Raw genomic sequence first — 16,768 nt, forward strand, 5'->3', positions numbered from 1 at the left:
AGCCAACTATAACTACGATATATATTGCATTCATCGTTATCGAGTATCGCTTTATTTGCGGTTGTTGCATTCCGTTTTGGTTTTTTTCCGTGTTATTTTGTGTTTTTTGCCCCGAGCGAGGCAACAACAAATGTGTGTTTTTATGTCATTTAATAATAATGTAACTAATATGTTCTAGTGCAAGTATATACGTGTAATTAAAGTGCAAGTTAATCAGTATTCTCGCGTATTACGCTTACGTTTTGTATGTCATTCCGTTTTTTGTGTGTTCGTGTTCGTGTGTGTACGTACGCCTTTCGTATTCGTTTTGTATTTAGTAAGTAGGTGTGTGGGAGACAACTTCACCTTAATTCAGCGTCAGCGTATACGTGAAGCAATGAAATAAACCATTGCAAATAACAAGAGAAGCACCTCAATCGCTCCTGTGTACTTGAAACTTCCAGGAGGGCGGCATTATATTGTCCGGAATAAGTGAAGTAACAACCGAAAATTTCAGTAGAGGTGACACCTAAAAAATCAAGTAAGCATAAATGGAGAAAAAATGCCGAATTGTATGTGAAAATGTTAATACTTATGTACGCGTTGTGTATATGCATACACTCCATTATCATATTCTCTCTTGCTCCGTCTCTTTTACTCCCTTCGTTATGTTCAATGTCGTGTGTGTGTGTTTTGTATGTGCTTGTGTGGGTCAACTAGTTTTATTATTCGCATAACTATTGCTCTATATTTTGCCGCTCTTCACAAAAAGAAGAAGCAGCCCAATTTATTTTGTATCAATTAATTTGTCTGCTGCCAATTTGCTAACCTGTGCATGCATATTGATTTAGCACCTTAACCTTTGCCGCCGCCGTAACTGAAGGTTTTCCTTTTTGCGTCTCTTGCCGGTTGCTGTTTTCTCTTATCTTCTGCTCCTTCGCGTTTCGCATTCAACGGTGCATGTGTGTGTGAATACGTTCAGCATCTGTGTTTATGCTGAACAGCTGTTCGTTCCGTCGTCTTATGTACAGTGGGTCAAAAGAGTACTGAGGCCGATCGGGATACTTAAAAAAATAAATTGGGCCAAAAGCGCGAGCCTTTAAATTTTTAATATACAGAACAAATGGCCTTTAAATATGTAATATAGCAACAAATGGAGTTTATAACATCGTAATAAGAAGCCAGAAAAATACTTTTTTCACCCGCTGTGCGAATATTGTGTGAATGAGGGGAAGAAGTCTTGCTACTGCACATCACAAAACAATCTCTATGAAATAGAGCATTCATTCACACAATTTATGATTGTGTATGTATGTATGTATATTTCCGTTTGATCTGGTTCAACCGCTTTTGATGAATGGTAATCGCAAAATTTGTTTTATATACGAGTATATTAGAGTAAACATTCATACATATGTATATGTGCATTTAGGAGATTTGTGCTTACTTATCATAATCATATTTACTTCGCAAGAACATAAAACTATTTCGTATTATTTGTACATTCCCGTCTTCCCGAATCTTTTCATATGATAATAAATGATGACATAAATATTAGATTATTTACCAGTTGGGATAGGGTGACGATCGCTGTATGGTTATAGATAATGGAAATCACTTAAAAGTGTATTGTTAATATTAGTTATAGATTCATATTTCGGCACATGTTCTTCTGCCAATTTGAACATCTGTTCCTCTAATCTATTTAGTAGTAAAATGAAATTTTTGAATGTTTTTAATCAATTGCTTCTAAGTTTATCAACACTTGCAATCAATTTGGTAAATGACGTACTGTTTCTGCGACTGGTTCAAGTGAATCATTCTCCCTTTTCCTATCATTCCCTTTTGTCTATTCGCTATGCATACCCGATAGACACCTGCCTTTTCCCGGCCAGTCGGTACACTTGTTCCTCAATATGGCCTCGCCTGAAACATACAACGACCTGCACCTTTACAGGGCATAATCACTTTTATCATACAATTTCGTTATCGCGCCAAGCGGGCAGAATGGCAGATAAGAGAAACAAAGCACACGATAGTCAGTAAAGTTCGGCAAAGCAGAGAGTATAGCATTTTTGGACAAGCCAAGTAGAAAATTAAAAGAAAAACAAAATTCCAAGTAGCCTCATTCTGTTGTTTTTTCCAGAATAAAACTCGGGACGACTGACGCTGCTGCTGTGAGGATAATATGTCAAACCAGGGCCAGACCGACTACGACAGACAGTTCCAGGATGACTTGGCCAAGGCGACAGCACTGAGCTTGGAGCAGCAGGCCCTCGACGACTACAGGCGAAATAAAAAGTACGGCACTGGCTACCATTCGGGGGTACCCAGCGGCGTCGCTGCGCGGGATTACTATGCCCAGCAGCGTAGTCAGAGCGTCACCCAGCGCCGACACTCGGAGGTGCATACGACGGCAGCCGCGGCCAGCAATGTGGAACGTTCTCGCACTCCGCCGGCGCAGGTATCCGCCAATGACCTCATCTGCTTTGCGAGTCCCACTAGCAAGCAGCCCGAGAGCGGTACCACCTTCGAGAGGCTGATCGAGGATCTGCAGCGGATGCAGCCACCCAATCCGCACTCGCAGGCGCTGGTGCCAGTGGGGCAGGCAGCTGCTGCGGTGCCTGCGCAATACGGCTACCCCCAGCCACAGCCCTTGCCGCATCATCAGGCTCAGACCCAACCGCCGCCGTATGGAATCGTGGGAACAGCTGGCGGCATGCAACTGGTGCCGTATCAGAACGCGTCTCAGGCACAACAGCGGCCACTGAGCAACGAGGAGCTGCAGAGGCTCTACAGCATGCCCAACCAGATGGCCGTGCAGCCGGTGCAGGCGGTGCCCACCGCTTACCTCTATTATCCCGGAGCTGTTGTAGCGCCCTACACGGCTCCCATAGTGCCTGGCTCGGCAGCATTTATGCCGCCGCAGTATCCACAGTCGCATGGCTTCGGTTTTGGGCCTGTGTACGCGGGAGCGAGCACCCACATGGATTTGGGGCGTCCGCAGTCCACGCCAGTCCCCACAGCGACCAGCATTAGCAGCCACCATCCGTCCAGTAATCCTGTCGCTCACGAGGCCAATGGCGTGAACATTCAGCCCCGACGCCAAGTGCCTTTGGGTGCCAGCGCCAGTACCAGCAACAGCATCAGCTCCAACGGTCAACCGCAGCCTCCCAAACGCACTGGTAACGATTTGATAGACCTCAACCAAGAGGACTAGTATGTATCATCGCCTATCGGCTACAAATAGTTTTACCCCAACAATAGACTCTCCTCTGCTTTTGCAGCTCCCGTGTGAGTGTACTGGAGGCATTCGATCCCCTGCTAAATGAGAACACTGGTAAGCCCATCCACGACAATTATTAACCAGACATTAAATCCACCCAATCTCCTGGTAACTGCAATCCCATAAGAGACTACTGAGACTGAACTGCTCGTAAAGTGTGATTTTAAGGTTCTCCAGTTCGATTTTTACAGCCTGATAGGTGATACTAATTTGATGGGAATAGCATTATATTTTTGGGGGTAATTGTGCATAAGTCTTCCAAAAAATAGCAAAATAGCAAAAACCAAACCCAATCCCTCTCCTTTGTAGCTTGAGATCGTTTGTAGCAAGTGTGGTTGGTTGCTCCGACTTGGATACGAATTAAACTGAATGTTTTTTGTTTGTTTTCTCTCTGTATTGCAGCAGTGTCGCAAAAGTAACCCATTTTAATTGAAAGTCCTACTACTACTACTACTACTACACTACCTATCCGTACAACTGCAAAGCAAAAGCTACTTTACACAACCCACAACAAGTACACCGCCGTCTTAACTGGTTTCGGTACGCTACGGTACGGTTCGGTTCGGTTTGGTTTCGGAGTCAGTGACAAAAACATATTCGTGTCTTAGGCAGCACGCACTTAGAACCACCTACTTACTTATACTAAACTTTATAAACACTATTTTTAAACCAAAAGGCTGACTTTGTGCCATCCACACACACACCACACCACATCACACACACACACAGCGGAAGGTACCCCAAATATGATTGGAATATTGGCTTCCGATTCGCACATCGATCCCCATACGATCAAATGTGTTTTTTTTTCTTCAAAAGTTAAGACCAATTTTGGTGATTTGGCAATCGCCTTGATGGAGTGGAGAAGTGTTCTCAATGTGGAAGAACAATGTATGTAGTTCTTCTGAGGTCACTTCCTGTTGTGTTTTTTTTAATGTATTACGAAATGAACAGATTGTGATTTGCTGCTACATTTATACATAGTACATACATATATATATACCAATATAAATACATACACATGTTTAGTTCTATCCGTGTATCATTTTGTGAGTCAAGACAAATAAATAATTCCTTGAACAAATTCCAGTCTCTTGTTGTTTTATTAAACATCCTTCTTGCCGCCTTGCCTTGCCTTGCTATCAATGCCCCTCGTTTCCCTTTAACATTTACTTCATTTCGATACCTTCCTAATATTTCTATAGTATGTCCGTTGAGTAAATATTTATGTATGTATTTATATATCAGATTGGAGAGAGATTGGGTGGGAGTAGAGATCTTTTAACATTTTAATAGCGGGGTTTCGGACTCTTTTCTTCACTTTGCTGTCACTAACTCTTAATCCTTTCTTTTATTTTTTCACTATGGTAATTGTTGTGTAAAGTATCCCTCCTCTTATGACACTTTTAACCCCAACGTGTAAGGGATATGGTTCTGTGTTTTGTTTAGCCAGCGGAAGATTATTACAGATAGAAACAGAATTTAAAAGCAAAAGCCAAAAGACTGCAAAAACTATTTATAATTTCAAACATCGATTAAAAATCGAACACAAGTAATAATAACTATTATAAAGGATCAGAAAGTTACAAATCCAATAAATCTACATTTTTTTGAAAGTTTTCCCACTGTGTGAATTTTATTTGCATATTTTAGCAATTTACCTGAATAGATTAGGTGGGAATATCTGCGAATGGGCGAATATTCTCACTGTGAAAAATCTCTTAAGTTGCACACTCCACCACTCCACCATTATCGTTCGCGGAAACAGATGATAAGTTTGAAACAGAATTTGTGTCCACCCTTTAAAATATATATGCTTTTGAGTTTGCCCTTTTGTGGAACATGAAACAGATGATAGAAAACATTTGGGACGATCACGAACTGAATGAGCTATGGGGGGCACATATACACACGTACATACATACATACATATATATATATATATATACATATAGTACGTATGCCACATAGGTACAGTGAACGTTCGTATGAAAGAATTAGCAGATTAGTAAGACAATGAATGACTTTAAATTGGAGCATTCACATTTACATTCACTTGAGTTTCCTGATTATACAGGAGGCTTGCAATGAGTTGGACTATTCGAACATGGAACCTCCACTATAGTTGTGGCCAGACGTGGCGTGGGCGACCCCCACAAACAGGCAGTAGTATGACAGCAATCACAATTAGCTATTAGGCGATGGGAAGCGATGGCGCGGCCAATGTGGGATTTGTTAGCGTAGATTTTGCGAACTGTTCTCCGATCGCTAGTGCTTGCTGCACGTTAGTTCTCTCCATTCGCGTGTCTTTTTGGGGGGACTTTATTTTTGGCTACACAATGTGCCCAGACGACTCTCGCGGACACTGACCGTGTGTAGGCCTCAGTGCCATTTGCATAACTGCGTGCGATCAGATTGTGTGCCAGATTGGGATTGCGACTGATCATGCATTCGCTACTTGCAGGAAACGACAGTGCCTCGGACAGCACCTCGTACTATGCGGAGTACGATCCATTCGACTTCCTGTACAGCGGCGATGGCGGCACCCAGTACTCGGATCCCATGTACGAGGCGGTCAACAGGTGGGACAAGAGCGCAGCAACCGCCAGTCCGAATGTTAGTCTCATTGGCTGGCGGCAAGATTATCTGGCACAGCCCTCAACATCGTCGGCGGCGGCGGCTGCGGCGTCGTGTCAGGTGGAGGCTCCCGTGGAAGAGCGCCTGCGTCTGTCCGAAAATGGATCGGGCAGTGTGTCGCCGCCTCCACCTCTGCCGCCGCGAAACCAGCAGCTGTACGAGTCGGCCCAGGTCCCGGCAGCGTTGACGGCGACCAAGCCGTCCCAATACCAGCCCACGGTCCTGACAGACAGCTACACATCCAGCATACCGGCCCGCGTGGTGCTCGACCGACGGAAAACATGCACTCGGCTGTACGAGCTGATCAGCGACCAGCGCACGCACGATCCCGAGATGCTGGAGTTCTATAACATGGTTAAGCAGCTGCGGTCGCGCTACCCCCACGACGATGCGCCCACAAACGTGGGGCATGTGGTGGCGGCAGAGTTCAACTACCACTACATGATGGACACCAGCATCAAGGTGATTGTGCATCCGGCACTGAACACACTCCAGCAGCATGCCCTGTCCACTTCGGCAGCCGGGGAGCAGGTCAAGGGCTATGGCACACCGGTGACGTTTACCTGCGACAGTAAGTTCCGTTCCTGCTGGCTCTCTCTGAAGAGATCTCTCTCACTCTCTAATCGTTCCTCGCTTTCGCTTTGCAGTTGACTCCGTGGTGGCGCAGGTTGTGGCCCAGGCGCTGGCCTCGCTGGAGGGTCAGGTGAAGGGCAGTGTTACCGACTATGTCGTCAAGGTGAGTGGCAGTGGCATTCAATCTGTACTGCTGTACTCTGGGTCCTACTCTGTAATCTGTAATCTTTCAGCCCATTGGTCTGCTGGAGTGGCTGGCGCCCACCTCGCGGCTGAGCCAACTGGAGAGTGTGCACAATAGCTTTCAGCTGGAGAAGGATGTCCACCTGGGTCTCTGCCTGAGCACGGCCTCCAACATGCAGGCCATAGCGCGTTCCGAGCGCGATGACATTAACGATGCGGACCTGCAGCCAGAGCAACTGTTTCCCAACGAGGTGGTGCCCATTGTCACCTACGACAACATGATGATACTCATCGAGACGCTCGAAATGGAGATCGACAAGCTGGAGTCGGCCGCCGACTCCCCCGCACCTGCTTCCGGGCGTAGTGTCGTGAGTTGCTCGGGCGTGGTGCAGGCGGTGAAAGCCATATGCGCCCTGCTCGGATCCATCGACACCATGGACATTGCCCGATGTGTGGCCGATCTGAAGCGCGTCTGCGAGGAGGCCCAGACAAAGTATGCGGCTGGTTCGGGTGCCAGCAATCCGGAGATTGTAAGCGACTACGGCGACTATGCCCAGGTGACAATGCGGCCGCGCTCGCTGCTCGAACAGATCAAGGTCAAGTGCAATGGCCTGCGCGATGCTGTGCAGGAGCTGGTCGAGCTCTATGCGAATGTCTTTCGTGTGGCGTTCTCCGTCAAGTCGCTGGACTATGCCACAAGTGAGTGTTCCCCTCAGTTGCTCAGCTGCTCTTAACTAAATCTGAATTCCTGAATGTGAATTCCAGCACCCATTCCCATTTCGTGCGTGTCAAAGCCAATTGTGGTGAGCATCAACTGTCTGCACAGGCCCCCACCCAACTGGAAGTTCGAGGATTACTCGCTGTGCGTGCAGCTGGTCTATGGAACGCGTCTGCTGTCCAAACCGAATGTCCTGAGCTGCTCGAACGACACCAGTGGGGGCCTGTTTCCGCGCCTCAACTTCAGCGCCTGGCTGACCTTCGAACAGCATCCCATATGCACGCTGCCGCGCGAGGCCCGCGTCACGTTTGTGCTCTATGGCAAGCAGGCGGCCAGCGATAATGAGCCCAATTCGGAGCCGAATGGCGAGCGGCGGCAGGTGACCACCGAACTGGGCTGGTGCTCCATACAGTTGTTCGACTTCAAGCGGGCAATGATCTGCGGCCCCTATCTGCTGTCCGTGTGGCCACCAACCACGGACAAAATGCTGGGCCCGGCCCCAGCACGCGGCTGTCATCCACATCCCGACTTTTGTCCAGTTCTAAGCATCGAGGTTCCGCCCTACGGAGGGCGCATCGAGTTCCCAGAGCATCAGGAGGTGCCCAAGCCTGCCCCACAGTGAGTACTCGAGCCACCTCGGCTAGAATGGTACAAAGTCTTCTAACACAGTCTCGGTCTTCTATCTACAGCTACGACTTTGCCTCGCTGGATGCCAACCTGCAGGAGGAGCTGCTGGACACGGCCGAGCTGGGCTACACCGGGGCCACTGAGCGACGCGAAGTATTCTGGGAGAAGCGTCTGTATCTGCAGAACTATCCCAATGCACTGCCCAAGGTCCTGCATGCGGCGCACAGCTGGGACTATGCGAATCTGATAGATCTGCACGCCCTGCTGCACTCGTGGTCGCCGCTGTCGCCGCTGCAGGCGCTCGAGCTGCTGCTGCCACGCTATCCGGATGCCAAGGTACGCGAGAAGGCCGTCGAATGGATCTCGAAAATGCCCAACGATCAGCTGGTGGACTTTCTGCCGCAGCTGGTTCAGTCCCTGAAGCATGACACCTACGAGGGCTCAGCCATGGCACGTTTCCTGCTGGCCAAGTGCCTGGAGTCGCCGCGATTCGCCCATCACATGTACTGGCTGCTGGTGCACAGCCTGCCGGACGATCCACACAACTCGATTGGGGCGGCCATGGTGGACCAGGAGTACGACGAGTGCCAGATAACCCAGGCGCGCTACTACCGCCGCAGCAAGATGATGCTGCGCGCCCTAATGGCCATCTGTGGCGAGAAGATGCTGCAGCGCTTTATGTACCAGCATCGCATGTGTCAGGTAGGTGTCTACCCCCACCTCCCTAGACATCCTTGTGACTCATTTTGCATTGATTTTGCTTCAATAGAAACTGACAACGATAGCGGAGTCTGTGAAGGAGTCCAAAGAGTCGATGCGGCAAAAGAGTCTGGCTGCTGGCATGGACGAGGTGCATCAGGATCTGCTGGAGAAGCCCACCTGTCTGCCGCTGGGACCAGAGCTGGAGGTGACGGGCGTCAGTGTGCGCAACTGCAGCTATTTCAACTCCAACACACTGCCGCTCAAGATCACCTTCGTGGGACCCGATGCCGAGTCGTTGCCAGCCATTTTTAAGGTACGAGGCAGACACAGGAGTCAGTCCATCAATCCCACGAGTGCTGAGTGTTTGACTTCTTTTTTCTAGTGTGGTGATGATCTGCAGCAGGATCAGCTTACCATTCAGCTGATTCGCATCATGGACAAAATGTGGCTGGCCGAGCGACTCGACCTGAAGATGGTCACGTTCAACTGTGTGCCGACGGGCTACAAGAGCGGCATGATCGAGCTCGTCTCCGAGGCCGAAACGTTGCGCAAAATCCAAGTGGAGTGCGGCTTGACGGGCTCGTTTAAGGATCGCCCCATAGCCGAATGGCTGGGCAAGCAGAATCCCAGTCCGCTGGAGTATCAGAGTGCTGTGCGCAATTTCACACTATCCTGCGCCGGCTACAGCGTCGCCACCTATGTGCTCGGCATCTGTGACAGGCACAACGACAACATTATGCTGAAAACCTCGGGACATCTGTTTCACATTGATTTTGGTAAATTCCTCGGCGATGCACAGATGTTTGGCAACTTCAAGAGGTAACGGGATGAAGGCCGCATAAAATTTGTATAGATTTATTGATTCTAATCTGGAAAAATTCCTGCTACAGAGATCGTACGCCGTTTGTGCTCACCTCGGACATGGCGTACGTGATAAATGGCGGGGACAAGCCCTCCACCGATTTCCACTACTTTGTGGATCTCTGCTGTCGCGCCTTTAATATTGTGCGCAAGAATGCGGATCTGCTGCTGCACACGCTGGCCCACATGGCCACCGCCGGCATGCCTGGTGTCAACTCCAATGCCGTTACCTATGTGCGGCGCGCCCTGCTGCCAACGCAATCGAATCCCGAGGCGGCTGCCACTTTCGCCAAGATGATCCAGTCCTCGCTGAAGAGCTGGTTCACCCAGTTCAATTTCTTTCTGCACAACCTCGCCCAGATGCGCTTCACTGCCGACGAGGGCACCGGCGAGCTGCTCTCCTTCGTGCCACGCAAATATACGTAAGTCTTGGCCGCTGCCAACTGGCATACGACTATATATTTATCGCTTATGTGTTTTTCGTTTGACGACAGCATGCAGCAGGATGGTCGCTTGAAGATTGTCAAGGTGGTGCGCTTCCAGAAGCACTACAGCATGGAGAAGTTCTACATGTACATACTGCAAGTGACGCGACACGGACAGCCGGATCCCACTCACTTGTTCCGCTCCTATCGCGAGTTCACCGAGTTCCATCAGAAGCTGTGCATGCACTTTCCACTGGTCAAACTTCACAGGTGAGTGAATCCTCTCAGACAGATGATTGCTGTATGTGTGTGTGTGTGCTGTGTGGGGGGAGGGGAGTGGGCGTGTGTGATACAAAGTTAAGGGACTCCTTGAATCATGTTAGATTTAATCCAGTTTAATTGTTTCGCTGCTATTACTTATTTCTTTGTCATCACGGATAACTACAGCAGCTGTTTAGAATGTCCCTCGTCATGCACACGACATGTGTTTTTTTTTTTTTTTGCATTCTCGGGCATTCTCCTTTGAAGAATGAATCTCGAAGCAATGGTGGCTCGAACAGGGAACAATATTTTCCATGGGAATAATTCGTCGGACAGTGACTGGGGCTTGGGTCTTGGGCCATATCTTGTTTTCTTCCTGGTTTTCTTTATTGATTTTTGTTCGCATATTATCTTTATGCTCTATCGAATAACGGACGTTCATCTATCAGACTCTTTATCTAGACATTGAGAAATTGATTCCAATTCGGCTTCAAAACATTTGCTTATCTTGTATAAATGCCCAGAGACGCTCTTTTGTCGTTTGTTGTTATCTGCCAAGGCTTTCCTGCTATACTCGTTGTGTTTATTATTATAATTATTATTCTAATATACGCGTGTAGTCAACATTATATGGCAACTTATCTTTGAAATGTATGTATGTACTCGTACTCGTAATTGGATCATAGCCAGTGCCAGTGCCAGAGCCAGTCAGTTACACATAAAATACTGTATTTTCTAAGGAAATTGAGGCACGGGCTGCACAAGCAACTAGAGATCGGGGGCGGGATCCTAGGCATCCGTATCGTTATGCATTGTGCGCAGTGCTGCTGTCATGGAGCGGTGCTGGCTGATGGCTCGGCCGAAGGCTTCATCATCGTCGCTGCTGTCGCCCTGCATTACCTGGGCACCGAACAGGCTGGGCACAATGTTGTGGCCCGCCTCTGGCTCGAATATGGTTGAGCGCAGCATGGGTCGAGGTGGCGGAGGAGGAGGGTTATCCTCCTCAGACTCTGCACTCGACGATGTGACCACATCGGCGGACTGGTAGTACTGCAAGTTATCCACATCGAAGCGGACCTTGCGCGTGCGTGGATTGCGCTGTGCAGGCTTCGGTGCCGAACGGGGGGCTTCATTCTGCGCCTCGCCATCGCTGGAACTGGAGCCGGGCAGCTCTTCGGGTTGGTAGAAAGCCAGGGGAGCCGCATCGCCACGTACATTGAGTGTGCTAGTCTTGGTAGAGCGCGGAGTAGGCTGAGGAGCTGGTCGCGGTGTCTCGGCCACAGCCATTTCCTGGCACAGATCCTCGAAATTGTCAATTCCATTTGTCGGCCCTGTGCCTGAGCCTCCGTTCGGTTCCAGTTCGGCATACAGATCCTCTATGCTGCTCACGACTTCGGTGTATTTGGGCAGGGTTTGGCTGGCCCGCGTGTTCTCCAGCTGCATCAGGGACTCGTAGTCAGGCAGATAGAGTGTGCCCGGGTCGTAGGGCGGGGGATCTGCACAGGGCAGAGCTGGTGGGGACTCCGCATGCCTTGTCGGAGCTGGTTCCATTGGCTCCAACTGATTGAATAGTCCCTCTGCCTGCTGCACGTTGTCCAGCGACAGAGTCGCTTCGCTCAGAGTAGTCTCCACTGGGGGCAGCTGCTCCACGTTGTGCAGCGACAGAGTGGCTTCGCTGAGTGTGGTCTCCACCGGGGGCAGCTGCTCCAGGGCGCTGGGATGCAACGCCCAGTTGGGCTCGGGCACTTCAGCGACGGCATCGAGGTTCATCCAGTTCTCCCAGTCCTCGTCGATGCTCTTGCCAAAGCCAGGCGGACTGCCTGCCGCTGGCAGCTGCCGCGGATCCAAGTCCAAGATGTCTGCCTCGTTCATCACAAAGGAGGAACGGATGCGCACAAACTCCGGATCCTGCTCGCCATTCGGCAATTCCAAATCGTCGAAAAGGCTACGTGCCATCGGGGCCTGCGGTGGGCTTGTCGTCTCCGGACTGCCTGCTATGACTGCCACAACGAATGCCGAGTCCACGGACTGATCGACGGCTCCCTGACTACTGGGCGCCACTTCTGATTCGTGCTCATCGTTGGATGGCGCCCCGCGGTGCACCACAGCAGTCACAGAGAGAGAGGAGGCGGCACCTTGCTCCTCGTCGGGGGTCAGCAGCTCTGGCACATCATCGACCGGCTCGAACTTGACATAGCGCCCACTGTCCTTGCTCCTCAGCTGCGTTGTGCTGGCCGCATCCGCCGTGGGCTGTACGCTAATGAGCGCGTATTTCTCCGCAAAGTGATCAAAGTTGGGCATTCCCAGTTCGCTAGGCGCCTCAGGAGCCACAGCGACTGCTAGATCTCTCGCTGGCATCGCGTCGGTGGCTGGTGGCAGCGCCTCTGTGGGTGGAGAAGGTGGCATGCGAGTGGGTGGCGCCGCATAGCAGTCAGAGTGGGCACTGTGCACCTCCTTGCGGCGACGACGCTGTGCTTGGGGCGGTGCGCGATACGACACATCGCCGGCCTCTCCCAAGCTGCGCTCCCGGGGCGTGACTGGGGAGTACATTCGAAGGTTCGGCACACTGCCCGTCAAGTAGCTGTTGCCTGCGGAAGAATGGAATGGCAGTCAGTGGGGGCAACAGTATAGAAAATCACACAATATCCCAGTCTTTACCCGCTGAAGCCGTCGTTGAAGGCCATGAGCTTTCGAATTCCTCGAGATTGCGCTGCCGGAACACGCCATGCACTGCATTGTCTGTGCCGTTTACCTGCAATCGAATCGTATTAGTTCTTTGGAGCACTGCATTGCCATTGCATTGGTCAGGGAACGTGTGTGTACCCAACTTCCAACAGCTGCATCAGCTGTGGCCTGTGGACTCAGCTGTTGGGGTGGCCCCTCGAATGCGTTACAACTGTAGTTGTACTGTGAATACGTTGGGCATTACACATGCCCAGAGAACAGCCAAAGCACAAGCACCAGCACACACACCCATGCAATGAGGCACGCTAAAACTTTTGTTTGGAAACCCCTTTGGAAACCTTTCAAAACTTTGCTACAACTGAGAATATATTCTTGAGCGTTGGCTCCCTTCACTTTTGATTCGTTTAATTCCTAATTTGAAGAGGAGTACCTGTAAAAGAAAGACGCCAACATTCTATCCACTCGATTGAGTGAAAGTTGACTCTTTTAATAACGATTTGCATGCCCCTCACGCGCCCATCTCTGTCCCTCGCATACAGACAGCGTTTACACCTGCAAATGAATAAATGTCGCCTCTGTTTGCTATTTGCTGTGCCTTATCAGCGGGCGTTCTGGTACTGTTACTGTTACTGGTACTGCTATCGTGGGGAGGGGAGGCATCACACATTGACCTTTACGTGCTTGTCGAGCAGTTCTCTGTGCAGATTCCGCCGGACTTTTGCCTACCTGTGACTCCTGGGCAGCATAGCGGGGCGGCGGCTGTTGTGGCTGTGCCGCGGATGATCTAGACGAGCCGGACGAACTGCGATCGAAGGTCAGGCGACGCCGAAAGCCCCAGATCTTGATGCCGAGCAGGGCGAAGAGTAGGCCCACGAGCAGCATGGCGGAGGCAAGCAGTGGCCCGACAGCGGCATGCTGACCTGTAGCAGGATAGAACTTATAGATGGATTTCTGATTAGGTCTGGCATAGAACTTACCTTGGCCCACATTCTCCAGTTGAGCCATGGCTTTGTCTTACGCTGCTGTGGCTGGTGGCATTTCAGCAGATTTCACGAATTTTGCACGAATTTCTGTCTCTGTTGTTGCTGCCGAATATATTGTATATATATACATAAATACGCTTACATATGTACATAAGTTCACCACGTCGCTAATCGAACGACCCAGCGACAGCGGACGGCTATCGGGGGCTCCAGCTCTTCAGATTTTTTTTTTTTTGGCGTTCCGTTCGTCTGAGCGCCCGCTCGCTCGTTAACTGATTGAGCGCTGACGTTTCCGCCGCTGCCGTCGCTGCGAATGTTGCTTATCGGTCCCCACGATTCGGGCCGATATCAAGCACCAACCCGACTCGATTCGACTCTCTCTCTCTCTTTGCCCACTTGGAGCGGGTGTGCTCTCCCTCGGTAGCGACACGACAGTGAAATCAGTTTGCCTCAGTCACCGATTTATCAGGCTATTAGCGGTGTAACCTCTCGTACTACCTACCTACCACACTGATAAGCAATCGGCAATATATATATATTTATTTTGATTTGTCAGCACTATCCGTGCACTAACTTAAGAAGCTTGTAATGTTTTTTGAAATGTTTGGTAATTAATTAATGCTTGCAAATGAAGATTATGTCAATCATGTCATAGAGTATCATTAATTCCCTTAAATACTAACATCTTTCAGTCAGTTTTATTCTATCAACTCTATCTTTAATATCTTGTCTTTACAGTCTACCGGCTGGCGTGCATGTGGGTCGCTCCAACATCAAGTCTGTGGCTGAAAAACGTCTACCTCTGATACAGCACTTTCTGAAATCGCTGTTCGATGCCGCCGAGGAAATTGCGCACTCTGATCTGGTGTACACGTTTTTCCATCCTCTGTTGCGTGATCAGCAGGAGGCCAAGCTGGAGATGCCCAAGATGAAGGGTAAGTTAGCAGCTAGCACATGTCACCTCCATTGAATCGATATTGAACATAATTATATTGTAGAGGACAAGCGAAAGCCGTCGCGTGATAACCCCAATGAGATTGGTCAAATCCGACTATCGCTGCAATATAACCGCGGCGTACTTACTGTGATGGTGGGTGGCTTATGAGCTATCTTATATAGCATATTATAGCTAATGGATCCTGTTTATTCTGTTAGATACACCACGCCAAAGGGCTGCCCTTGATACAGGGCGGTCAGGAGCCCAACACATATGTGAAATGCTACCTAAAACCGGACCCCAAAAAGGAGACCAAACGCAAGACCAAAGTTGTGCGCAAGACCTGTGTTCCCAGTTTCATGGAAACGGTAAGTTGAATAAATGAATACTATTTGTATTAAACATTCGAGTAAATTTTTCTCTCCCTATTATGCAGCTGGAGTACCGCATGCCACTCAATATTATTCAGGAGCGTCGACTGCAGGTCACTATCTGGACACATGATACGCTGCAGGAGAACGAACTGCTCGGCGGTTTCGAGTTGGATCTGTCCAAGCACGATCTGCGGCAGGAGCTGTGCGATTGGCACCGCCTGCGATCGGTGCCGAGAAATGGATGATAGAATGAGAATTAAGGATAAGAGGACAGCTCACCGCCTGCTTACCGACAATCTGGCCTAGGAATAAAGCAATACTAATTTACACGTTTTTGTCTTCTTTTGAACACAATAATACTTACACACATACTCGAAGTGATTGTACATTCCAACATTTATATTATATACAATTGAACTAAAGTCCAGTAGATTCTGTGTTATTTCTTTTTCTTTTTGTTCAAATTGTGCCTCACACTCGTATTTTTATTCCTCCCCACTCATACACAAACATTCTTTAAATCTTTAACTGATTCACTTTGGCTCCAGCTATTCTTTAATGAAATACTGTGTGGGAGAGAAGAGTAAGAGCAAGAGTATGTTAGGTCTCTAGGAATATCTCTGGATATCTGTTCAATTTTTATCTTTTCCATTAGTCAGCGGTTGGCCTGTTTGTTCAGAGTATTTGCAGTATTATACAGATGTATCCCAACAATTTGAGGGACTTTTAAAATATACAGAGGATTAGCATGAGAGATTTGACTCAAGGAGTCATTTAAAACAAACCCGTAACATCTAAGAAATGTCATGTTCTCCGGCTCTAGGTTCATTTGTACGAATTAGACGAATTTAATTTCTCTCCAGGGATTCTCTTTTTCGTTTCTGTACGACAAAAATTACTTTGTGTCTGTGGCAGCACCCGCTGTCAGTTATTTGGGGTAAACTCTCGACACTTAATACTTACAACAAATTTACAAGCAAAGCAAATAAATAGCGAATATTGGAACTGTCGTCGGAGAGACCAAGTACTAAAAGTGTCTTAACAAATTAAAAAGATTATTGTAAAATGTTTAGATGTATTTGTCTAGGAACTTACACAGTGAAATCGACAGATACTATTTTTATATCTATGGAAATTTAAAAACTACATCTACCTGCGTATTTTTAACGAAAATCAAAACTTATTAACGACATACATACATACATATTAATTGATAAGCGATCTGATCTGATGTTTGTGCATTTTATTAAAACAAAGTTGATGTAATGTAATTAATATCAAATTTCGGCACAAAATATACATATGTGAAAATACCAAATTAAAATACATACATATGTACATATATTCTCCTAAACACAAAAATCAGTTTTGTGGTTTTATTTGTACATATGTATGTATATACATTTTTATTGGAACCTCTCTCTCAACCTGTAATGTTTCTTATCCTTTGTCCGTGTGGCGCTACGCTTATAAATTTCCTTCAGTACGATCATTCGTTGTATATTGAGTGAACTTCACGCAGAATAATATCTAGAGC

General features: G+C 48.4%; 2 protein-coding genes across 5 annotated transcripts; one reads left to right on the top strand and one right to left on the bottom strand.

Moving 5' to 3' along the window:
• The first annotated feature begins 47 nt into the window (after nt 1–47).
• LOC111076756 (phosphatidylinositol 4-phosphate 3-kinase C2 domain-containing subunit alpha) lies at nt 48–16,452 on the top strand. 4 transcript variants are annotated; one of them, XM_022370681.2, is made up of 16 exons: nt 48–520; nt 2,126–3,198; nt 3,267–3,319; nt 5,730–6,473; nt 6,550–6,638; nt 6,709–7,357; nt 7,424–7,994; nt 8,066–8,705; nt 8,773–9,018; nt 9,088–9,524; nt 9,596–9,988; nt 10,061–10,261; nt 14,659–14,855; nt 14,919–15,010; nt 15,076–15,225; nt 15,294–16,452. In XM_022370681.2, exons 2-16 carry the CDS (start codon nt 2,168–2,170, stop codon nt 15,474–15,476), a joined length of 5,676 nt encoding a protein of 1,891 aa, XP_022226373.2. In that variant the 5' UTR covers nt 48–520; nt 2,126–2,167; the 3' UTR covers nt 15,477–16,452. The 4 variants fall into 4 exon arrangements, with proteins under 4 accessions (XP_022226373.2, XP_022226376.2, XP_022226375.2 ...); XM_022370682.2 differs by lacking the exon at nt 48–520 and adding an exon at nt 2,000–2,067; XM_022370684.2 differs by lacking the exons at nt 5,730–6,473; nt 6,550–6,638; nt 6,709–7,357; ... (8 more) ...; nt 15,076–15,225; nt 15,294–16,452 and adding an exon at nt 3,671–4,348.
• On the bottom strand, nt 10,616–14,149 carry LOC111076761. The gene is made up of 4 exons (XM_022370689.2): nt 13,915–14,149; nt 13,664–13,857; nt 12,911–13,004; nt 10,616–12,840 (listed from the first exon to the last, which is right to left on the bottom strand). Exons 1-4 carry the CDS (start codon nt 13,940–13,942, stop codon nt 11,042–11,044), a joined length of 2,115 nt encoding a protein of 704 aa, XP_022226381.2. The 5' UTR covers nt 13,943–14,149; the 3' UTR covers nt 10,616–11,041.
• Nucleotides 16,453–16,768: the final 316 nt, after the last annotated feature.

The sequence above is a fragment of the Drosophila obscura genome, unplaced genomic scaffold (genome assembly GCF_018151105.1).
Source record: "Drosophila obscura isolate BZ-5 IFL unplaced genomic scaffold, ASM1815110v1 contig_181, whole genome shotgun sequence".
NCBI classification, from domain to species: domain Eukaryota; kingdom Metazoa; phylum Arthropoda; class Insecta; order Diptera; family Drosophilidae; genus Drosophila; species Drosophila obscura.